This window comes from Panthera pardus, unplaced genomic scaffold (genome assembly GCF_024362965.1).
Source record: "Panthera pardus isolate Hobbes unplaced genomic scaffold, ASM2436296v1 HiC_scaffold_24, whole genome shotgun sequence".
Taxonomy (NCBI): domain Eukaryota; kingdom Metazoa; phylum Chordata; class Mammalia; order Carnivora; family Felidae; genus Panthera; species Panthera pardus.
Genome location: NW_026526810.1, coordinates 54,716,199 through 54,740,373, shown reverse-complemented (window position 1 = coordinate 54,740,373; position 24,175 = coordinate 54,716,199). Strand labels below are relative to the sequence as shown.

Sequence of the window (24,175 nt, the reverse complement as noted above, 5' to 3'; positions counted from 1 at the left end):
GTGGCCCAGGGATTTCTTCACAGTGGCTTCCCTCCTGAGCCTCTTTGGAAGAGGGTGGAAATGAGTGGTAGGGAGGCCTCTAATATGCAGCCTGCAGACTCAACTGTTACTTTGATGACCTGTTACACATAACAATGGCAAGCATTATTATGATAGTTCCTCCATCCTCTCTTCTTGAAGAGTTTGGGAGCCCTTTCAGGAAAAGGAACCAGATCAGAAGACTCAATGAGTTTTGTTCATTAACCTAGTCACTTAATAAGAAAGATTTTATGAGCTCATCTAGCAGGCCAAGTGTTATGCTCAGTACTGGAGATTGGTGATCCAAAGAAACACAGTCCCTGCCTTCATGGAACTTAACAGTTTAGAGTAAAAATAAACAAATATTCATCAACTAATCAAACAAATGTAAAGTTGCAACTGTATTTAGTTATCTGGAAAAGAAGGTAAAAGGTGCTATATTGAGGGTGTGACCTAGCAAGTGGTAACAGTTTGAACTGAGTTCTTAAGGATGAATAGGAGTTAACTAGGCACAGGGACCAGCAGGAATGGATCTGGCAGAAGGTAGGGCAAATGCAAAGGTTCTGTGGCAGGAGGGAGATGTTGAGTACAAGGACTAAAAGGCCAATGGGGCTAGAACAGAGAGAGGAGGGAGGAAATCGTGAGTCATGAGGCAGAGTGGGTAGAGGTATCTACACAGGGCTCTGTAATCCACATTAAGGAATTTTGTCTCTATCCTAAGAGTACTGGAAGTCACAACAAAATCTTATGTAATAGTGGTGGGGTAGGCTGACAAGTTCAAATTTAAATTTCCAAAAGACAGAGAATCAGAGAGTGCAAAAAGCCTGAAGGAGATCAGTTAGGCCACTGCTGTAGGGCTTAACTGGAGGAGGTAGTGTTGTTGGTAGTGAAAAGGGTATAAAGGGACAGATTGGAAAGCTATTTAGGGGATCCTAGTTAATAGAACTTGGTGATGGATTGGGGACACAAAATATGCAAACTTCATAGACACCTACACTGCGACACAGACAGGTTCATGCATGGATCCTCTGTGAGCCTATTTCCTCATCTGTAAACTGGAGGTTGTGGAGATTTTGCAAGAGCATGCGGCATGGCTCCTGTGAGGCTCAATGGCATACAAATGAGTTATGCCCATTATTTATGTGTAAGGCTCCTTACTGACATTCTTCCGTTTTTGCATTCACACACAGCTCACTGCCCTACGAGCATCACCATTCATCAGTTTGCCTGAGATAAGGGAATCATGCCCCAAGATAACATGGAAAGAAAAAACCACAAGGACAGCAGGGCCACATCAGGGTGGGTAAACAAAGAGGGTGCTGCCCTGGGCAGAGGTGAGGGTGTCTGCCTTTCTCCCCTGGCCTGCCCTAAATCCAGTGGGGGGTATAAAATGGGCAACAGGAAGATATCAGAACTATGCTCTTCTTGGGGCTCCTGAGTGGCTCAGTCAGTTAAGCAGCTGACTTGGTTTTGGCTCAGGTCACGATTTCATGGTTCCTAGGATTGAGCCCTATGTTGGGCTATGTGTTGAGAGAACGGAGAGTGCTTGGGATTCTGTCTCTCCCCCTCTCTCTGCCTGTCCCCCACACTCACTCTCTGCCTCCTCAAAATAAATAAACTTAAAAAACAAAAAGAACTAGGCTGTTTTTAAATGTCTCTTCTCTTCCTCCTCTTATTAAACATTTTTATTTATAGGGGGACCTGGCTGCTTAGTCAGTATAACACATGACTCTTGATCTCAGGGTCATGAATTCGAGTCCCATGCTGGGTGTAGAGATTACTTAACTAAAAAAAAAAATTATTATGGAAGAAAAGCATGTTCATTTTAGAAACGTTTCTAAATTCTCTTTTCTTTTCTTTTTTTTTTTAGATTTTATTTTTAAATAACCCCTACACCTAACATTGGGCTCGAACTCACAACACTGAGATTGAGAGTCGCATGGTCCTCTGACTGAGCCAGCCAAGTGCCCCAACATTTCCAAATTTTCTAAAACATTAAAAATTCCTCACAATCCCACCATATAAAACCATGACTGCTAACTTCTGGCAAACTTTGAAAGTTTGACATTCTGGCAAACTTCTTCTAGTCTTTTTTCTGTGCATATGTAACATAGTTAAGAAAATACTAATATGGCACAAAAACAGACACATAGACCAATGGAATAGAATAGAAACCCCAGAACTAGACCCACAAACGTATGGCCAACTCATTTTTGACAAAGCGGGAAAGAACATCCAATGGAAAAAAGTCTCTTTAACAAATGGTGCTGGGAGAACTGGACAGCAACATGCAGAAGGTTGAAACTAGACCACTTTCTGACACCATTCACAAAAATAAACTCAAAATGGATAAAGGACCTGAATGTGAGACAGGAAACCATCAAAACCTTAGAGGAGAAAGCAGGAAAAGACCTCTCTGACCTCAGCCGTAGCAATCTCTTACTCGACACATCCCCAAAGGCAAGGGAATTAAAAGCAAAAGTGAATTACTGGGACCTTATGAAGATAAAAAGCTTCTGCACAGCAAAGGAAACAACCAATAAAACTAAAAGGCAACCAACGGAATGGGAAAAGATATTTGCAAATGACATATCGGACAAAGGGCTAGTATCCAAAATCTATAAAGAGCTCACCAAACTCCACACCCGAAAAACAAATAACCCAGTGAAGAAATGGGCAGAAAACATGAATAGAAACTTCTCTAAAGAAGACATCCGGATGGCCAACAGGCACATGAAAAGATGTTCAACGTCGCTCCTTATCAGGGAAATACAAATCAAAACCACACTAGATATCACCTCACGCCAGTCAGAGTGGCCAAAATGAACAAATCAGGAGACTATAGATGCTGGAGAGGATGTGGAGAAATGGGAACCCTCTTGCACTGTTGGTGGGAATGCAAATTGGTGCAGCCGCTCTGGAAAGCAGTGTGGAGGTTCCTCAGAAAATTAAAAATAGACCTACCCTCTGACCCAGCAATAGCACTGCTAGGAATTTACCCAAGGGATACAGGAGTACTGATGCATAGGGGCACTTGTACCCCAATGTTTATAGCAGCACTCTCAACAATAGCCAAATTATGGAAAGAGCCTAAATGTCCATCAACTGATGAATGGATAAAGAAATTGTGGTTTATATACACAATGGAATACTACATGGCAATGAGAAAGAATGAAATATGGCCTTTTGTAGCAACGTGGATGGAACTGGAGAGTGTGATGCTAAGTGAAATAAGCCATACAGAGAAAGACAGATACCATATGGTTTCACTCTTATGTGGATCCTGAGAAACTTAACAGAAACCCATGGAGGAGGGGAAGGAAAAAAAAAAAAAAAGAGGTTAGAGTGGGAGAGAGCCAAAGCATAAGAGACTGTTAAAAACTGAGAACAAACTGAGGGTTGATGGGGGGTGGGAGGGAGGGGAGGGTGGGTGATGGGTATTGAGGAGGGCACCTTTTGGGATGAGCACTGGGTGTTGTATGGAAACCAATTTGACAATAAATTTCATATATTAAATAAATAAATAAATAAATAAATAAATAAATAAATAAATAAAAGAAAATACTAATATACAATATATAATTATTTGGGAAACTTTAAAAACTATTATTATTATTCAAGAAATATGTTTAAAGATGACATGTTCATTGTAGAAAATTTTTAAATATAGATAAAGAAGAAAAGTATAAATGATCTGTTTGGTATGTTTATTTTTCCTTTTTCATAGAGCTTTGCTTGTTTTGGATTTCCATGAAATTAGATCATTTTGTAACATATGCAAGCCATTTTATAATTTTATATCTTTTGAATACTTTTATTAAGTAGTTTTGTACATATCTTTTTTTAATCTGCAGAGTTTTTCAAAATTTGGGCCATAAAAAAAATTGTAGACGATGACTCAAAGTAAGAAATTCATTTAATATCATAATGCATACATATATAAACATGAAATGAAAATTTTCTTTTTATTATTATTATTTTTTAAATTTACATCCAAGTTAGTTAACATATAGTGTAATAATGATTTCAGGAATAGAATTTAGTGATTCATCACTTACAAATAACACTCAATGCTCATTCCCACAAGTGTCCTCCTTAATGCTACTTGCCTATTTAGCCCACCCCCCCCCCACTCACAACCCCTCCAGCAATCCTCTGTTCGTTCTCTGTATTTATTTATTTATTTTTTAATGTTTATTTATTTTTGAGACAGAGAGAGACAGAGCATGAACGGGGGAGGGGCAGAGAGAGAGGGAGACACAGAATCGGAAGCAGGCTCCAGGCTCCGAGCCATCAGCCCAGAGCCCGATGCAGGGCTCGAACTCACGGACCGTGAGATCGTGACCTGAGCTGAAGTCGGACGCTTAACCGACTGAGCCACCCAGGCGCCCCTGGTTCTCTGTATTTAAGAGTCTCTTATGGTTTGTCCCCCTCCCTGTTTTTATATTATTGCTTCCCTTCCCTTTATGTTCATCTGTTTTGTATCTTAAGTTCCACATGAGTGAAGTCATATGATATTTGTCTTTCTCTGATTTATTTCACTTAGCGTAATACCCACTAGTTCCATCCACATAGCTGTAAATGGCAAAATTTCATTCTTTTTGATTGCCGAGTAATACTCCCTTGTATATATATGCCACATCTTCTTTATCCATTCATTCATCAATGGACATTTGGGCTCTTCCCATACTTTGGCTACCACTGATTGTGCTGCTATAAACATTGGGGTGCATGTGCCCCATAAAAACAGCATTCCTGTATCCTTTGGATAAGTACCTAGTAGTGCAATTGCTGGGTCATAGGGTAGTTTTATTTTAAATTTTTGAGGAACTGCCATACTGTTTTCCAGAGTGGCTGCACCAGTTTGCATTCCCACCAACGATGCAAAAGAGATCCTCTTTCTCCCCATCCTCGCCAACATCTGTTGTTGCCTGAGTTGTTAATGTTAGCCATTCTGACAGGCGTAAGGTGGTATCTCCTTGTGGTTTTGATTTGTATTTCCCTGATGGTGAGCGATGTTGAGCATTTTTTCATGTGTCTGTTAGCCATCTGGATGTCTTCTTTGGAGAAGTGTCTATTCATGTCTTCTGCCCATTTCTTCACTGGACGATTTGTTTTTAGGGTGTTGAGTTTGATAAGTTCTTGATAGATTTTGGATACTAACCCTTTATCTGATATTTCATGTGCAAATATCTTCTCCCATTCTGTAGGTTGTCTTTTAGTTTTGTTGATTGTTTCCTTCACTGTGAAGATTTTTATGTTGATTAGGTCCCAATAGTTCATTTTTGCTTTTGTTTCCCTTCCCTCTGGAGACATGTCAAGTAAGAAGTTGCTGCAGCTGAGGTCAGGGAGGTTGTTGCCTGTTTTCTCCTCCAGGATTTTTGATGGCTTCCTGTCTTCGGTTTAGGTCTTTTGTCCATTTTGAGTTTATTTTTGTGTATGTTGTAAGAAAGTGGTCCAGGTTCATTCTTCTGCAGGTCACTGTCCAGTTTTCCCAACACCATTTGCTGAAGAGACTGTCTTTTTTCCATTGGATATTCTTTCCTGCTTTGTCAAAGATTAGTTGGCCATACATTTGTGGGTCCATTTCTGGGTTTTCTATTCTGTTCTATTGAACTATGTGTCTGTTTTTGTGCCAGTACAATACTGTCTTGATGATTACAGCTTTGTAATAGAGCTTGAAGTTCGGAATTATGATGCCTCCAGCTTTGGTTTTCTTTTTCAGGATTGCTTTGCTATTCACGGTCTTTTCCAGTTCCATGCAAATTTTAGGATTCTTTGTTCTAGCTCTGTGAAGAATTCTGGTGTTATTTTGATAGGGATTGCTGAAATGAAAATTTTCTTATGAAGAAAAACTTACCTTTGATATTTTTAACTCTATTTCATTTTATTTTTTCAAATGCTAACAGCAAGTCAGTTTGTTTTCAAGACTCACTATGGGGCGCCTGGGTGGCTCAGTCAGTTGAGTGTCCGACTTTGGCTCAGGTCATGATCTCACAGTCTGTAAGTTCAAGCCCCGCATCGGGCTCTATGCTGACGGCTCAGAGCCTGGAGCCTGCTTCGGATTCTGTGTCTCCCTCTCTCTCTGCCCCTTCCCCGCTCATGCTCTGTCTCTCTCTGTCTCAAAAATAAATAAAAACATTAAAAAAAAAAAAAGACTCACTAATGGATTCCAACCTCTTCTATTAGCAACAATTCCATGATACAGTTACTCAATCCCCTATCATTAGATATATGGATTGCTACCAGTTTTTTGCCATTATAAATAGTACTGTTCTGAACATCCCTGTAACTATTCCTTTGTTAGCATTCCATGATTTTTCTTTTCCCTTAAGAGAAATTTCTAGAGGTGGGGCTACAAGGGTGTGTAAAATTTTAGGGGAGTTTGACATTTATGGTCATATTAGCTCTCTAAAAAGTTGTACCAAAGAAACTTTATAGTTTGATATCCTATTTTTTTCTGTTAACAAATACGTTAGTCATATAAAGCTGCATAACAAATTATCCCAAAATTTTACAGCTTAAAACATTAAGTATTTATTTATTTTATTTTATTTTTTAAATTTTTTAATGTTTTTTTATTTATTTTTGAGACAGAGACAGAGCATGAACGGGGGAGGGTCAGAGAGAGAGGGAGACACAGAATCTGAAACAGGCTCCAGGCTCTGAGCTGTCAGCACAGAGCCCGACGCGGGGCTCGAACTCACGGACCGTGAGATCATGACCTGAGCTGAAGTCGGACGCTCAACCGACTGAGCCACCCAGGCACCCCAAAACATTAAGTTTTATTATATCACTGTTTCAGCAGGCGGCTTGGCTGGCTCCTCTGGGTAAGGGATTCTCAGAAGGCTGCAAGTCAGGTGCTGGCAAGGGCTGTTGCTCAGAGACATTAATCCCTTGCCACAAGGACCTCTCTAGAGGACTCCTTGCCACATGGCAGCTACCTTCCGCTAGAGCCAGGGCATGAGAGGAAGGTGGTAGGCAAGCAAGGTAGAAGTCACAGTCTTTTTGTACCCTAATCTAGGAAGTGACATGCCATGACTTTTGCTGTTTTCTATTCATCAGAAGTCAGTTACTAGGCCCAGCCACCCTCAAGGGGAAAACATGACACAGGGCATGAAAATCAGAAGGGCTAGACAACTGGTGGCAATTTAGAAGTCACCTACCACACTGGAATACCGTGTGGGCATTTTTGCATTAGTATAATTCTTTTTAAATGCCCCTTTAAGAGGCGCCTGGGTGCCTCAGTCGGTTAAGCATCTAACTTCGGCTCAGGTCATGATCTCACGGTTCGTGACTTCAAGCCCCACATCAGGCTCTGTGCTGACAGCTCAGAGCCTGGAGCCTGCTTTGGATTCTGTGTCTACCTCTCTCTCTGCACACCCACCCCACCAGCTTGTGCTCTGTCTCTATCTCTCAGAAATGAATAAACATTAAAAAAAATTAAAATGCCTCTTTAAGGCTGTAGTAATATCCAAGAAGATCTGTCTCCCTTAAATAAAGATTGAACCAATCACAGTGGCCTCACCCTGAAAAGTATTGCATTACTTTCCCCAAAATTCCTTACCAAAAATTATTGGTTCTACATTATCAAGAGAATTCATGGGCTTTGACTTAGATAATTAAAATGGAAATTTATTTCTAAAATTTATTGTTTATTCGTTCCTGGGTTTTGTCACCACAAAATAAAATAAAATAAAATAAAATGTATTGTTTATGATCATTAAATAATTAAAACTAAAATTTAATCTGTAAATATATTATCCTTCCATTTCAGTTATTATTGCCACATAACAAACCACCCCAAAATACAAAGACGTAAAACAAACACAGCCATTTATTTACTCCCAGTTCTGCATCTTGGGCAGGGCTTGGCAGGCACAGCCAGTCTCTGAGGGGAGCTGGACTGAGGCTAAGGATAGAAGATGGCTTCACACAGCTACTCACCTGGGGTGGCTTCAAGATAGCTGTACTTCTCTCTCTCTTCCTTCATTGTCTCACATCCTCCAGGGGCTTGCTCTCTTCAGGTGGTCTCTCGCTCCTGCAGGGGAGTCAAGCTTCTTTGTGTCACAACTGGTTCTAAGAGGGAAAAATGCAAGCCATGTGGCTACAGCCCGGAAGTCACAGGGTACCACTTCTGCATGTCCTGTTGGTCAAAGCAAGTTACAGATTCAAAGGGAAGGGAACACAGATGCCACCTCTTGGTGGGAGGAGCAGTGTGCATATATGGGAAGGTGAAGTAGAGTCTACCACCTTTGCTGGCCATCATTGTAGACGACCCACCACACCTACTGATTAGAAACCACCAGATCACCATCTGAGACAAGGTAGTCAGCGTTCCTTTTCTAGCAGTGGTGTTAAGGACTGAATATTCTCACCAAAGCACCCAATCCTAAGAGTAATGGTTGGTACCGGTGATATGGCACATAAGAATGAAGTCAGTAGCATAAACCCAGGCCTACTCTTCTCCAAGCTCACAGAGGGAGGGTGAGCCACATGGTCTAACAAAAGAGCTAACTTACCCAGACAGCTCCTCTTGGGCCTGCAATAAACAATTAGAAAACCATATCATCTGGAAATGCTTTGCAGGAAGGCATGGCAGAATCATGGAAAGGGCATAAGGTTGGCAGTCAGGAGACCTTAAGTCTGCATGTGGCCCTCTGCTACACATTAGCTCTGTGTCTCTGAACAAATCAAGGACAAGTCTCTGAGCTCAGTTTCCTATATGTAAGAGGAACACCTTTAGCTAAGCCCCTCAGCAGGTTTAACACTCTTTGCTTCTCTACAAAGCGTACTTTATGAATCCATCCAGGGGACAGCTGGCTCTGTGTACACTGCCAGAGAGGCTATGGGGAGGGGGGGGTGGCGGTCACTAAGGGTCTAAACGGGTAAAGGGCAGATGAAGGCAAGGCTGGAGGAGGCAACCTCACGCAGCGTGCAAGGTGGCCTGGAGTTCATCTGGAAGCTGGCACAGAGCTCAGAGCAAGGACAGCAATGGCAGTAGACAGAAGGGATAGGTGTGACCCAATACCAGGGAAGACTGTCAGTACCCAGGAGCCAGCTAGATGTTTGCAGGGAAAGCCCAAGGAAAGGCAGAGGGCAAAGATAACTCCAAAGTGGCAGGGACAATGAGACCAGGAGAGAAAGGGGAGAGAAGAGCAATGTGGCACTAAATATGATGAATGTGGAGACTGTCAGGATATATTTCTGGTCTTCATTGTGGAAACTCACTAAAGGGAACTTGGAAGATAACTTAAAAACTAGAAAGAAGAAAATGTTACCCCATATTCCCGCCATTCAAATGCCATTGCTTTCACCACTTGGGTGGACTATCTTAGTCTTTTTTCCTCTCATGCGTAGTTTTTCTTCTCAGTATGTAGGAAGCAGTATAAAGTAGTAGGAAAAGTGTAGTTTTTGACGGCAGAGAGACTTGGAATAAAATTCTAGCTCTGTTACTTTTGGGCACTCATGGTATCAAATGTTTTATCTGCATTAACTCATTTAATCTTCATAATAACCTATGAGGCCCCACTTCATACACAAGGAGACCAAGGCACAGAGAGGCTAAATAACTTGCCAAAGGCCACACAGATAGTAAGTAAGGCCACACAGGTAGGTGAGAGTTAAACCCAGAAGCCTGAGTCTAAAGTCCACATACTCAAGCCCTATCCAGCTCTGCCTCCCACTCTTCACTGTGAGCTCAATGGAGTTAGTGAACTTCTCTGCAAAGTGGAAACTATTCTCAGAGTAGCTGTGAGCATCAGCAATTATGTCAAGTTGTGCCAGCATCTTAACTAAAGGGGGCTGCCCACCACTTGAAAATGAGTTTTTGTTTCTGGCGAGCTAAATCTGTGGGCAGGGTGGAAGGTCCAGCTGAAGTCAGAGTTGCGAGTGTAGTAAAGCCCAGGGTTTAGGCGCTAAAGCAATGGAATTGGTCTGCCTAGACTCTGATCCTCCCTCTGCTACCTGCTACATTACCTGTCTGAGCCTGTCCGTTCACCTGTAAAATGGGGATAAAAATAGTACCTACTTTCTTGGTTTGTTTTCAGTATATAGGGCAACGTGTGGGAAGTACTTAAAAACAGCATTTGGGCATTGTCAGTGCTTGAGAAATACAGGTTTTTGTAATGGTGTAGATGGATGTAATGATAAACCTATGGTTAAGTCACGTCACCATAAGGTCATAGACTCCTGTGTTAGGATTCTTGTATGTATAAGGTATTGGGGGAGGCAGAAATCTGCTCACAACAAAACCCTTTCTCCCCAGTAACTGCACAATCTTTTGCTGCATTCTCAGCATAACATCATTGTCCTGTGTCCACCAGTGTGCGAGGGGCAATGAGAAAAAAAGCAGAAAATCCAGAGGAGGGGGACAGACCCCAGATTCCCACCCCTAACACTCATAATGTAGGCAGTTGAGGAGTGTTGCAGGTCATCCAGGAAAATGATCAAAGGGTGGCTACAGGACCTAGTAGGTAAAGCTGCTCTAGATGAGAAATTAGAAAGAACGTTCTCACTGGGCGGGATTTGTTAGATCATCATGAAAAGGTGTGGAATCTCTTTTTGGGGAGAACATTAACAAGGCCAATCTTGCTCTGTAAGAATGGTCTTTAAGAGGAGTTCTTCACTCATGGTTTCAAGGAACCCACAGATCTGTGAAGGTCATTATCTCAATTACTTTGGTGAGCTGGAGCTTCTAGCTTCCAAGGATGGCATTCTACTGGAAGAGGACGACCAGCTCTTGACCAGAAGCACCCTCTTAGTGGGAGAGAAGAGGGACCCTGTACTCCAGGGAAGGAGGCGGCAGACCAATGAGAGCTAACAGGGACTCAGCTCTGACAGAGACCTGAATGTAAACCTCAGTACAAGGAAGGGCCTCAAACAAAATGGAACCACTGCAGGTCTAGCAGGGAAACCTGGAAGGAGGAAATTGCCTCAACTGCTCACTCTGGCAGAAAGGAGGGCTTCCCGGAGCTGGCAAGGGCGGTGACCCTGGAGCAGGCATCCGGGATTCCAGTTACCAAAGGTGCAGCCCCACATCTTCTGGGATCTCTTCCCGCCACGAGATGAAAATGATTTCCCGAGGGCTGTCGACGGCGGCAAGATCGTTTGCCGTTGGCGTCGGGCTTTGCCCCATTTCTCCTCCCCCATCTCCTTCTCAAGCGCCTCAGGCCAGGAGCTGGGAATGCTGGCCCCGACCGGAAAAGGAGGCGGGAGTGCTGGACCCCCGAATGGACGACTCTGCTGCGGCGTCCAGGCCAGAGAACCGGCTGCACTTCTGGGGTGCGGGGCCCTGCCGTGAGGCTGGCCTCCGCGGAGCCTACGTAGAGCAGCGTCGAGGGGCGCCGCCCGGGGCCGGGACCCAGAGACGGTGCCGGGAGCAGTCCGCGGGGAAGGGGTCCGGAGACATGGGGTGGCGGTGGCGGAGCGCGGCGGGGCAGGGCGGGCAGGTGGCGGCGCAACGGCAGTAGGCGGGGCCGGCGGCGCTGGGGTTAATGTCCGCCCCGCCCCGGCCGCACTGACTCAGTTTCACCAGAAACCCGGGGAGGAAGTGGCCGAGCCTCAGCGCACCCGGCACCGGGGCGGAAGCGGGGGCCCGAGCCGCGCAGGAAGCCGGGACCGGAACCTCGGCAGGGGCAGCCCCACCCCACTCACCTGCGCAGGTAACCCGGGCCCCGGAGCGCGAGGCGGGGACGGAGCGGGCTCGGAGCATGTGTGGCCCTTTGTTCTGCGCTGCTGCGTGTGCCCGGGTACGTGAGCTCCTTAGCCGTCCATCTGGGGGTCCGAGAGCGGCCGGGTCACCGGAGTGGGAGTGGGAGGGCTGAGCCAGCGTACCCTTCCTCACTCCCGGGGCCTGGTGTGCTCCCCAGCCCTCTTCTCGACTTCCTCCTGGCCTGCCCGCCTCCCTGGAAGTCTCCGGCTGATCCGGTGTGTCTCCTCCTCCGTCTCCTCCCCTCTTTCAGGTCTCAAGCACCCTCGGAGCCCAGAGGGCCGCACAGTGAAGGTGACCCCCGTGGGGAGGAGGGCAACGGCCCCGGGAAGGATGATGGCCCGTGCCCGCCTCTCCCAGGCCAGCGTCCCAGCAGTCACCGTGTGGCTCCTGTGCGCCCTCGATCTCTTGGGCACCGAGGCCGGGCCGCCGCCCGCGCCCCCCGGCCTGCCCGCGGGAGGCGCTTGCCTGGACCGCTTTACCGCCGGGGTGCCTGCCTTCGTGCTCGACACCGAGGCCTCGGTCGGCAACGGGGCCACCTTCCTGGGCTCCCCGACCGTGCGCCGCGGCTGGGACTGCGTGCGCGCCTGCTGCACCACCCAGAACTGCAACCTGGCGCTGGTGGAGCTGCAGACCGACGGCGGGGAGGACGCCATTGCCGCTTGCTTCCTAATGAACTGCCTCTACGAGCAGAACTTCGTGTGCAAGTTCGCACCCAGGGAGGGCTTCATCAACTACCTCACGCGGGAGGTTTACCGCTCCTACCGCGAGCTTCGGACCCAGGGCTTTGGAGGTAAGTACGAGGGGACCCGGTTGGATGGATGTGGGGAGACTCAGAAAAGGGACTGGTAATGGAGTCCTGGGGGAGGCGAGCATCAGAAAGAGTGAGGAGGACAGTCCCATTCAGCCCTGACTCCTCCTTGGAAGTGGGCAGTATAAACAGTAAACACAGGACAGGCTACTAGAGTGGGGAGGGGTGACATCCTAAAATCCAGACTCTGGCTCCCTAATTCAGGATGTTGAGTGGGCTGGTGCTCTGGGATGTGTGTTTGGGAGAGAGGAGGCAGCTCCTCCGGATTCCCGGATTCCCGGATTCCCGATTGCTGGCCCTCATATGCTAAGTCAGGGAGTGAGTCCTCTGGAGGCCACCTGGTGACTAGCTAGACACCCCTGGCCAAGCACTGTGCTAGGTGCCTTGAGGCCCTGTCAAGTGAGCCCGGGGAAGGATAGTCTGCTTCTCTACTGCTGGGCTTGGGACTGGTTAGCATCTCTCTGCACCCCCTCTTCCCACCTACTGGCCTTTTGGTGGTATGGGGACGACTCCAAGACCCCAGATGCTAAAGAACAAGCCCAGTCTGAGGTTGACCCAAAAGAGGAAGGGGTGGTGTTGTGGGCACAGTAGCCAGAGGCTCTGGGTGGGGGTGAGCAGGGTTGCTGAGTGAGTCAGCCCACTGGTATGTATACCTGGTAGGGGAGGGATGTCAGCTGTCCAGGCAGGTGTGTGTGTACGCGGGTGAGCCAGGCAGGGCTCTCCCAGCTTAGGATGTGATAGCCAAGCTACAAGGTCTGCTCACCTTGTTTACTTCCACGGATAAGGGCAAAGTGGGGGCTCCTCCTCCTCCTCCTTGCTGGGACTGAGCAGTCAGCTGGGATTGAGGCCCCTCCAGAGACCTTCGTTCCCCATTTTCTCTGTCTGATGTTCTGGCCAGGTGGGGCTCCAGGGCAGGGATGGGTCACAACTGATAACCTCTGTTAGCACTTTATAGTTTACTGATTGCTGTGCCACTTAGACTCTGACTTAGGCCTCATGATAACCACTTCTGAAAAGGGTGCTATTAGTTGTTATCCCACTTTTTAGATTAGGAAACCGACTCCCATGTTAAATAATTTGCCCAGCATTGAGGAGGGCACCTGTTGGGATGAGCACTGGGTGTTGTATGGAAACCAATTTGACAATAAATTAATTAAAAAATAATAATAATAATTTGCCCAGGATAGCACTGCCCATAAATCAGAGACGTGGGACTCAATCCAGGCAGGATCTCCAAAAGTTCTATGCTGATTTTCACACAAGACCACGTTTTTGGTAGAAACCTAGCACTCTGACCCATGATAGCCCAGCAGATAATAGAACCAGAGACTGGGAGCTCAGGGGCCAGGACTGGGCTGGTACTCAATCTGGGGGTGGTCTCAATTCTGGAAAGAGGAAAAGGGACTTTCCAGCTTTTTCCTGGGCCAAACTCTCTCTCACGTTAGGGACCCACTCTTCTCCCCCTCCTTCTTCCAGTAGCTCTCTTGGGTCTCTGAGGAGAGGTGGGATGGGGATTCTGGGTGGGGGAGGGGGGAGAATAGGCACCATCTCTGGGGCAGGCTGGGCCACCTGAGTCCCACTGGGCCAGGGCCTGAGCCTGTTCCACAAGGAAGTAGCAGAGAGTGTAGGTGGTGATGACTCTAATTGACCTGAGCTGCTTGTGCCTTCCTGATCTGACAGAGAGTCCATGGGAGTTCTACTCCAGGGCCAGCACCTGAAACTCTGGGGTCTGGTCGGGGAGATGAGGTGGATGGGGCCACAGGGTCTTGCGACCAGCCTTCCTCATTTGGAAATGCCCCTACCCTGGCTGGCTTGTTTGGCACAACACAGGGTGGAGTGGGGATTTCCTGGGTTATTTAGGGAGCTGGGTAGGGCGTGAACTGAGTGCGAGCTCCAGGCCATTTTAAGGGTGCTGCAGTGCTTTGGGGGTTGGGGGGAGCTGTTTGGTATCAAGGAGTCTTTTCTCAGCTGAGCCTGGCTAGAGGTTGGAGATGGGAAAGAGCAGGATAAAGTCATCTTGGAGGCTAGGGTGGACCAAGGCAGGCAAGGTGGGCACCTAGGTGTTCAGGGCATTTAAACCTTTGATTCATTTGATTCACTCATTGGGTATAGAAATCAGGGTGGGTTGGCTTGTTCCCCTTTCCCTGTTTGTGGCCAATCTAGTCTAGATTCTTGTGGCCTCCCGAATACCCTGCTCCTTCCTTCTCTCCCCTTACTTGCCCTCCCCCTCTTTCTGTTGGAAGAGTGGCTTAGGAGGTGGAGTCTGTTTCCTGGAGATGTCCTGAGGCCTGGCAGCTGGGGAAGGGCTTCCTTTATTGCCACTCTGGCCCTTTGCTCTCTTGAGGGTGGGAAGTAGGGAGTGGTAGGGTGGGGCATCTGCCCCTTGCTCCTGGGGCCTGGGGCTGGGTGGATGTTGCTGGTTTGGCCCAAGGTGCATCACTCTGCTGTCCACTTCCACCCTGGGGGCTGGTGGGGCTAGCCTATCTGCCAGGTAGGTAGACTCCCAAGTAGTCTTGTCTTTGGCTGATTACTTTCTGAAAAACACAAGGAGAGAGGCATGGGCACCCCCCAGCTCACTGCCCCCATGGCTTTGTCTCTCAGAGGTCACCTCAGGACCTGCCCCTATTGGACCCTTTACTGAATGCCAGCCAAGCCCCCTAGGTACAGTTCGTCCCAGACAGGCACTTTTCTTTCCTGCTCTTCTGGTTTTATTTCCTCTCAACCCCTGCAACCCAGGTCCTCCTTTTCTCCTCCTTCTAGGCCTCTGCACCTGCATCTGACATGTTTGTGGAAGCTCTCTCCTCCCATCCCTTTGCCGTCACTGTTTGTCCTGGTCTTCGCCCGTTGGGTCTCCCCACCCCTCTGCGAGTCCCCCAGTGGCTCGCTTTCTCTGCCTCATCAAAGAGGAATCTCTGTGACTCAGCCTCCTACCAGCTGCTTTTATCTCTTACCTTCTCTTCTTTCAACTCACTTACACTTGATATAACCTTCTGTAGAGCCTCGGTGGAGGACAGTTTGGCAATGTCCATCAAAACTGTAAATGGGGGCGCCTGGCTGGCTCAGTCGGGGGATCATGCAACTCTTGATATCGGTGTTGAGTTCAGGCTCCACATTGGGTGAAGAGATTACTTAAATAAATAAATAAATAAATAAATAAATAAATACTAAAAAAAAAAAAAAATACAAACTTGTAAATGCACATAATCCTCAACACAGTTCCACTCGTAGGAATTCATCTTGTGGCTATACTTATATGTGTGTAAACCCACTTACCAGCCAGTTACTCGTTGTAGCACTGTTTATAACAGCAAAGAATTGGAAACAATCTCAATGTCTGTCAACACATCCTATAATTGTATATGGCAGTGCTGTTTTAATAATAATAGTAGTAATAATAATAATAATAATAATAAGCCCTGAGGCAATATGGTTTGGTTTTTAGTAGGGAAGGAAGAAGAAAAGAAAGAATCTAAGTCAAGAGGAAACTGGTTCACTGGTTAAATAAGTTGTAAGTTATGATGCATTCACATGAGTACTGTGCAACCAAGAAAGGGGGAAACTCCATGTTGCTATGGAAGGATTTCCAAAATACATTGTGAGAAAAACAGGAAGAAGAACTTGCATTCTTATAAATTCAATACTGTCTCTTGATAGTCACACATGCACATATAAAATAGAATGGTTGCCTCTAGTGAGAGGACCCTGGGAGGTTAAGGGGAAAAGGTTAAGAAAGGACAAGACTTAATACTACTCTTTTGTACTTGTTTCGGGGGGGGGGGGGCAGTAGTAAGGTTTTTGGTTTTATTTATTTTTAACTTTTTTTTTCTGTTTTTAATTTTCAGAGAGAGATAGAGAGTGGGGAGGGGCAGAGAGAGAGAGGGAGACAGAGAATCCCAAGCAGGCTCCACGCCATCAGCATGGAGCCCAGCGTGGAGCTCAAACTCATGAGCCATGAGATCATGGCCTGAGCTGAGGTCAGACACTTAACCAGTTGAGCCACCTAGGTGCCTCAAGATTTTATTTAAAGAAAAAATTAAAAAATAATAAAAATAAAAAAAATAAAGAAAAAAAAATTTTAATGTCTATTTATTTTTGAGAGAGACAGAGTATGAGCAGGAGAGGGGCAGAGAGAGGGAGACACAGAATGGGAAGCAGGCAGGCTCCGAGCTGTCAGCACAGAGCCCAACGCGGGGCTTGAACTCACGGAACGCGGGATCGTGACCTGAGCTGAAGTCGGCTGCTTAACCGACTGAGCCACCCAGGTGCCCCTCAAGATTTTATTTTTTAAGTAATTCTACACCCAACCAAACTTACAACCCCGAAATCAAGTCTCATGCTCCACCAACTGAGCCGTACGGGTGCCCCAAGTCTTTTGTACTTTTTGAATTTTATATAATATATATGTATTACCTAAGTCAAAAACAACCCTAAGATAATGAAAAGCAATCAAAATCACTCCTCTAAGTAGGTGAGTGGACTGCAGCATGGTGTTTTATAAAGACCATGAGCTATGGAGTCAGACCAGAGTTCAGATCCCTGCTCTGCTGTTCAGAAAATGAGTGACCCTGGGCAGGTTATTTAACCTCTCTAATGTCAATTTTTTCATCTGGAGAGGGGCAAGAATGCAGCTGTGATAGGATGGTTAGGAAGGTAGGTGATGGAGATTCATGGTCAGTAAACTTTCTGTAAAGGTTCAAATAGGAAATATCTTACACTTTGTGGCCCATATAGTCTCTGTTCCAGCTGCTCAGCTCTCCTGTTGTAAGGTGAAAGCAGCTGTCAACAATATGTAAATGAGTAGATGAAGCTGTATTCCAATTTATGAACACAAAAATTTGAATTTTAGGTACTTTGCTATGTCACAAAATAAACTATTGGCAGCTTTGTTAATAAAGACAACTCCATACCTGTCTCCAGCTCTGGCCTGTCAGAAGTCCCCATGCACACTTCCACTGCCTGCTGATTACTTCCTCAGTGGTCTTCCCTGCTCAAGTTCAACTTCTCTATAATTGAACTCTAGGTTCCCTCTAGATCTGGTTTCCCTTTTCTCTGTGCCCTACTCTTCTCAGTTCCCAATGCCTGTCAGACACGGAAAGCTTCTCACATCCTCCCTTCCATTCCTTTAGCTACCCCTTTAATTCAGACGACTCCCTTCACATATTCTGAACTGTGGCTCTGATCCACTCACCGGCCTCCTCTCTCCTTAGACGTTATTCCAAACAGAGGGATAGATAGCTGCTGCCCTGTGCTCAGGAGTGCCCCTGCTCCCTGGGCCCTTGGCCCCTCCCTATAGACTCCTGAACCTCGATCATACATCTAGGAGGTCAATGTCTGGTGCAGCTGTGGTCTCTAGAACTCTGTGCCACTGCTCATGGCCATGTCTGTCCCCTTCCTGTACCACTAGTTGTTAAATATTTAAATATATTTCTGCTGTGTCCACATGCTCTGGCCCTGCATTGAGGGCCCTTTATGGTCTGTCTCACCCAGGCTGGTCTCTTCAATGTCTGCCAGACTGGCCATGCAAATTCCCAACTCCTTGCTTTGGCTCATGTTTCCTGCTGTTATCAACAACACCGCACGCTTCTCTACAACCAACCAAATAAAAACAAAAACAAAAGAATTAAAAAATCCTTTCTCGCAGTGCCAGGGTGGCTCAGTCAGTTAAGTATCTGACTTCAGCTAAGGTCATGATCTCGTGGTTCCTGAGTTCGAGCCCTGCGTTGGGCTCTCTGCTGTCAGCACAGAGCCTGCTTCAGATCCTCTGTCCCCCCTTCCCGCCCACCCCCCCCCCACCCCCTCACTGCTCACCCTATCTCTGTCTCTCTCAAAACTAAATACACATTAAAAAATAATAAAATTGGGGCACCTGGGTGGCTCAGTCAGTTAAGCATCTGACTTCGGCTCAGGTCATGATCTCACAGTTCATGAGTTCGAGCCCCATGTTGGGCTGTCCACTCTCAGTGCAGAGCCTGCTTCAGATCCTCTGCCTCACTCTCTCTTAAAAATAAACTTTTAAAATAATAATAATAATAATAAAATTAATTTTTAAAAAGGTTAAAAAAAAAAGTCCTTTCTCCCTTCTCAAGAAAGCCTTCCCTATTCCTCTGACTTGCTGTGACCTCTCCCTTCTCTGTATGCCCACTTCCTTGTCTTGTACACACACCACATATTGCTTCATCTTGTTGGGTCTCTTCTCCCAAGTTGCTTCCTGGTGTTGGGTCTTATCTGCCTGGAATCCCCTCCAACGCAGTGTGTAATTTCCTATGGCTGCTGAAACAAATTACTACAAACTGGGTGATTCAAAACAACAGAAATTTACTGTCTTACAGTTCTGGAGGCCAAAAGTCCAAAATCCAGGTGTTGCCAGGGCCATACTCCCTCTGAAGACCCTAAGGGAGAATCCTTCCTTGCCCTTTCCAGCTCCTGGTGGTGCCAGGCAGTCAGTCCTTGGCTTGTGGCTACATCACACTCCAGTTTCTGCCTGTCTTCACTTGGCCTTCCTTCTTTCTGTTTTCTCCTCTTCTGTCTTTTATAAAGACAATATATCATTGGATGGGGCCTACCCAACTAATCCAGAATGATCTCATAGGGAGATGCTTAGCTTCATTACTTCTGCTAACACTCTTTTTACAGTTAAGGTCACATTCAAAAATTCTGGAGATTAGACACAACCATATTTTCTGGGTCTACCCATTTCAACCTGCCACAGACAGGAATTCTGCTTTGTGCTTATTTCTCTCCAGTCCCTAACTTGAGACCGGAGGAAGCCTCAGGCACAGGCATTGTCAGGTTGAGGGAGGGTGTGATTCCCTCAAGACCCCTTATAATGGGAGGCAGAGTCTGTCTGAGGTGGCAGAGGCACCCTCCTCCTGTGGCTACATACTCTAGGACACCAAGTCTTGCCACGTTGCTGCCCAGGGACTCTGTGCTTACGGTTCTACCAGGATGGGCTTCTCAGCAGCAATCCAGAAGAGCAGAATGAGGGGTAATAGTGTTAATTACACATTTACTTATTTGGCTTTTCAAAAATAGTGTTACTTTAATTTTTAAAAGCAATTAGCACAAGTACTTGCGTATTATAGAAAATGGGGGAGGGGACACCTAGGTGGCTCAGCCAATTAAGTGTCTGACTCTTGATCTCAGCATCCTGAGTCCAAGCCCCATGTTGGGCTCTGCACTGGGTATGAAGCCTACTTAAAATAAAATAAAATAAATAGGGACACCAGGGTGGCTCAGTCAGTTAAGAGTCCGACTCTTGATTTCGACTCAGGTCATGAGCCCGAGTCATGGTTCATGGGATGAAGCCCCAATTCAGGCTCTTGCACTGACAGCAAGGAATCTGCTTGGGATGCTCTCTGCCCCTCCCCCATGCGTGTGTGTGCACTCTCACTGTCTCTCCAAATAAGTAAACTTAAATAAATAAAAAGAAAATGAGAATAAGCTCCTCTCCTATATATATTTTTCCCCTAAATGGGATCAAATGACACATGCTGTTCAGAACTTTTCTTCAAAAGTAGGTTTTACAACATTAAAAATATCTTCAGTGTAACAAAGACTATCTAAATAGAGAGCAAGATGATGATTTAGTTGTGAGCTCTTGCCTGTACCCCATGCAGGCTGCTGAGTCCTAGGTTGGTTTAGGTGTGGCCCGTATTGCTCCCCACTTCAGGAGAGCTCTGGCCCATTCAGTGAGAATTGATCTTACCTTACCTTCCCCTTCAGGGTCCCGGATCCCCAAGACCTGGGCAGGCATAGACTTGAAGGTGCAGCCCCAGGAACCGCTGGTGCTGAAGGGTGTGGAGAACACAGATTGGTCCCTACTGCAGGGTGACACAGATGTCAGAGTAGAGGTGAGACACTAGGCTGGCTCCCTGACCCCCACCTCAGCTCTCCAGGGTTCCCTTTCCAGGACCATTGGCCAGCCTGAGGTTCCAGATGGTTGGGGTGGATAGAAGCTGAGGATACATTTAATACCAAGTTCCTCTGCTTTCCCTATGGAGGTGGGGGTGTGGCTGGGAGGACTGGGACAGCTGAGGGACATCGGGGGGGTCCCAGCCTGATGGCTACTCCTGTGTATAGAAGAATGAGGCGGACCAGGTGAAGCTGTGGGGACTCAAGGAAGGCACCTACCTGTTCCAGCTGACAGTGGCCGACTCAGACCAGCCAGAGAGCACGGCCAATGTCACAGTTACTGTGTTGTCTGCCAAGCAGACAGAAGGTAAGGGAGGGGACAGGGAGGCAGTACCTGGAGCCGGCCCCCTCTGATGATGGGGCCCCACAGGGCCCCCTCACAAGCTTTCCTCCCCTCCCCCAGAATATTGCCTTGCATCCAACAAGGTGGGCCGCTGCCGCGGTTCCTTCCCCCGCTGGTACTACGACCCCACGGAACAGATTTGCAAGAGTTTCATTTATGGAGGTTGCTTGGGCAATAAGAACAACTACCTTCGGGAAGAAGAGTGCAAGCTAGCCTGCCGGGATGTGCAAGGTGGGCCTTTACCAGGTAGCTTGGGGACCCTGACTTTCCCCCAGGGTATGTGGTCTCTCCATCGTCAGGACAGTGGGCTTGGGAGTCCTGCATTCCCAGCCCCCACCCCCCTACCCCCAATCAGCTCATCCCTGCTGGGACCTGGCCCTGACTCCTCTCACTTGTCTGTTTTCTCTCTCCCAGGCCCCTCAATGGACAGGCACCATCCAGGTGGGCTTTGCTCCTTCCTCTTCCCCTCACCCCTGCCAGGTCATGTCTTTGCCCCTGTCTGAACTCCTTTGCCCAACCCATTCCTGCCCTCGTAGGATATGGAAGGACCACAGGCACCCCACCCACTACAACCCAGCACCCTATCAGGAACTCCCCAGTTTGTGTGTAGGAGGGTTCGGGTGGGGGGTGCTAGAAGGGGAGCAGGGGACATGTCACAATGCTCTGCTGGGGTAGAGAAGGCCAGGTAGATGATGGATTCTGGTACTTGGTGACCTCTGCTGGAGCCTGACCTCACCCTCAACACCATCCCGCCCCACCCAGTGTGCTCTGGCACCTGTCACCCCACCGAGTTCCGCTGCAGCAATGGCTGCTGCATCGACCGCTTCCTGGAGTGTGACGACACTCCCGACTGCCCCGACGCCTCTGATGAGGCCACCTGTGAAAAATGTGAGGCCTGGGAGAGGGAGGGGCGTGGGCAACGGAGGGGGAGGGCCTGGCCATTCATCCTGCACCCCTGCAAGACCCTTGTTTGGCCTGGGCCTCTGATCTTTCATCTTTGCAGACACCAGTGGCTTCGAGGAGCTCCAGAACATCCATTTCCCCAGTGACAAAGGTGAGGTCCTCCTCAGGTACCCTGGGTCAGGAGAGAGGCTGGCACTGCCATCCTTATTCACCCCTCCAGGATGCCAAAGGGGCCTGCTGTGTGTGCCAGGTTGCAGGTAGAAACCTGGCGGGCTCCTAGGCTCTCTTCGGCCTCACGCTTCTCATGCATCGGTCCTCCTCTTACCACCATGCCCGCATATCACTGAGGTGTTATTTACTTACCACTTTTCCTATAAATCAAATACATTTCTACCTTAATGTGTTAAAGGAAGTTTCACATCAGTAGCGTACATGGGAAGCCACTGTTACGTGCTACAGATTGATATTAACTATTACCATAACTATAATAAAACAACATTAATTAATTTCCACTAGACATTTGCCTGCCAGGGTCAGACCCTGAGCCTTCTTTGTTAAAAAGATAGACCATCCAGTGCTGGAGAGAAAACCGAGATCTTGACACAATCGGAAAAGCTGAAAGAAAATTGAAAAAAACGGTTACATGAGTCCATGTGGGGTATTTCTGTGCCTAAGACTGTTGTCCAGGATATGTGTGTTTCTGGGGCCCCGGAGGCCCTCACTGACTCTCAGCCTTCCTCAGCATGAGGTTGGTCAGGAGGTGGAGCCTGGTGGATGGTGGCAGGGTGGCCCCCCATGGACTCACTCATCCTTTGGCCCATTCCTTACCCCCCAGGGCACTGCGTGGACCTGCCAGACACAGGCCTCTGCCTGGAGAACATCCCACGCTGGTACTACAACCCCTTAAGTGAACGCTGTGCCCGCTTCACCTATGGTGGTTGTTATGGCAACAAGAACAATTTTGAGGAGGAGCAGCAATGTCTCGAGTCCTGTCGTGGCATCTCCAGTGAGCTGGGCAGTGGGGGAGGGGACGGAACATGGGGAGGGGAAAGGCTGAGCTAGAGCACTCAGCGCATCAGCAGAGTGCTGCAATGGGGGTGGGGGAGGATGGCAGTGGGCCGTCTGGGGCACCGAGGAGCAACTGAGTCTCAGAGCCTTTAGTACTGATTTGTCTCTCTCCTCATTATTTTGTAGAGAAGGATGTTTTTGATCTGCAGCAGGAAAACCCCATTCCTAATGTAGGTAAGCCCCATCTGCCCTCTCACCAGTGAGTAGGTATCATCTCAAGGATCAACTCCATGTGATCCCCTAAACCTGTGTTCAGAAGGATCCTGAGGTTGGCTCAAGGGACTGAGAGCTACAGTCAGTAGTGATACCTGCCATGGGCAGAGGAGGGAGGCACCGGAAAGCGCGTGTCCTATGTTTGCCGTCAGAGTCCCAGGCCTTTCCTTGAGCTCCTAATGGAGCCCAGCTGCTCGTACGCTGGAGGTCTTTCCACACCTGGCATCCATTTGACTTGGTCCCCTCTGCACAGAGTGGGAGGTTGGGCATCAGAGCTGAGCAGGCCCCGGGAGCTTCTCCATTAGGCCTCTTTTTCCCCCCAGGCTCCGTGGAGGTGGCCATTGCAGTACTCCTGGTCACCTGCATCGTGGTGGTGGTCACCATACTGGGTTACTGCTTCTTCAAGAACCAGAGAAAGGGCTTCCACAGACACCACCACCACCACCACCACTGCCACCCCCAACCCCCTACCCCTGCCAGCTCCACAGTCTCGACCACAGAGGACACGGAGCACCTGGTCTATAACCACACAACCCGGCCCCTCTGAGCCTGGGGCTACCTTGGCCTTTCACTCTAGAACTCTCGCAGACGCTTTCCAGCTCTCACCTGGCCCTGCTTCCTTTTTGCCAAGATGGAAGCCTGAGCTGGGGAAGACTTTGGGGCCAGACCGCTCTAGCCTGTTTCCCAGGCCCACTCCTGAGGCCAGGCTCCAGCCCCTCTGGGATATGTCTCAGCTAAGCTTAGGCCTCTGGTTCCTGAGAAAGCTCCAGGGCCTGGGAGGAGCAGAAAATCTTTGAACCCAGAGTCCCACACACAGATGGACCTGTCTGCCTGGGATTTCAAAGAAGTTGGAGTTTTGTTTCCTGTTCAAAGCTGCAATGTCAGAAGCTGGAGGTCCCAGCCCTGCCCTTCAGACCTGGCCCTGTCACTATGCACAGTTGAGGGCTGGGGGGTAGGACCTCCCTGTATATTTTGTGCTGTATAGAGTTCCTTTTTGTTTATTTAATGCCATGGGGATGGGTGAGAGGAGTGGGAAGGGGCTGCCTCTTCCCTGCCCCGAAGAGTGCACCCTGCAGAGCCTGATGCTCTGTATCCTCCCCACATGCCCCAGGGCTCTCAGGCATCACACCCCACCCATCCCCCTGCCCTCCACAGGCCCCAGTCCACCCACAGTGTAATAAAATAGTTGGTTCTGTGA

The 24,175-nt window shown here is 47.9% G+C and overlaps 2 protein-coding genes across 2 annotated transcripts in view; one reads left to right on the top strand and one right to left on the bottom strand.

Annotated features, from left to right (window-relative positions):
• PPP1R14D (protein phosphatase 1 regulatory inhibitor subunit 14D) overlaps positions 1–11,479 on the bottom strand; it is a 27,505-nt gene extending 16,026 nt beyond the window's left edge. The window contains exons 1-2 of the mRNA XM_053889192.1: positions 10,966–11,479; positions 7,966–8,097 (exon numbers count right to left, since the gene is read on the bottom strand). The gene's annotated coding sequence lies outside the window, so the exon portion shown is untranslated. The remainder of the gene's footprint in view (positions 1–7,965; positions 8,098–10,965) is intronic.
• Positions 11,250–24,175, top strand: SPINT1 (serine peptidase inhibitor, Kunitz type 1). Its single transcript, XM_019442526.2, has 12 exons — positions 11,250–11,301; positions 11,385–11,768; positions 11,982–12,521; positions 20,262–20,389; positions 20,619–20,757; positions 20,854–21,024; positions 21,208–21,234; positions 21,556–21,681; positions 21,797–21,847; positions 22,532–22,702; positions 22,891–22,938; positions 23,301–24,175. The coding sequence occupies exons 1-12, from the start codon at positions 11,250–11,252 to the stop codon at positions 23,522–23,524; spliced, it is 2,061 nt and encodes a 686-aa protein (XP_019298071.2). The 3' UTR covers positions 23,525–24,175.

Bases quoted from the DNA above. Each gene is read 5' to 3' on its own strand.
- SPINT1 (XM_019442526.2), top strand. From the start codon at position 11,250: ATGGACGACTCTGCTGCGGCGTCCAGGCCAGAGAACCGGCTGCACTTC. The intron at 11,302-11,384 runs GTGCGGGGCCCT...GCCGGGACCCAG, and splicing joins GAACCGGCTGCACTTCTGGG to AGACGGTGCCGGGAGCAGTC. The intron at 12,522-20,261 runs GTAAGTACGAGG...CTTCCCCTTCAG, and splicing joins TCGGACCCAGGGCTTTGGAG to GGTCCCGGATCCCCAAGACC.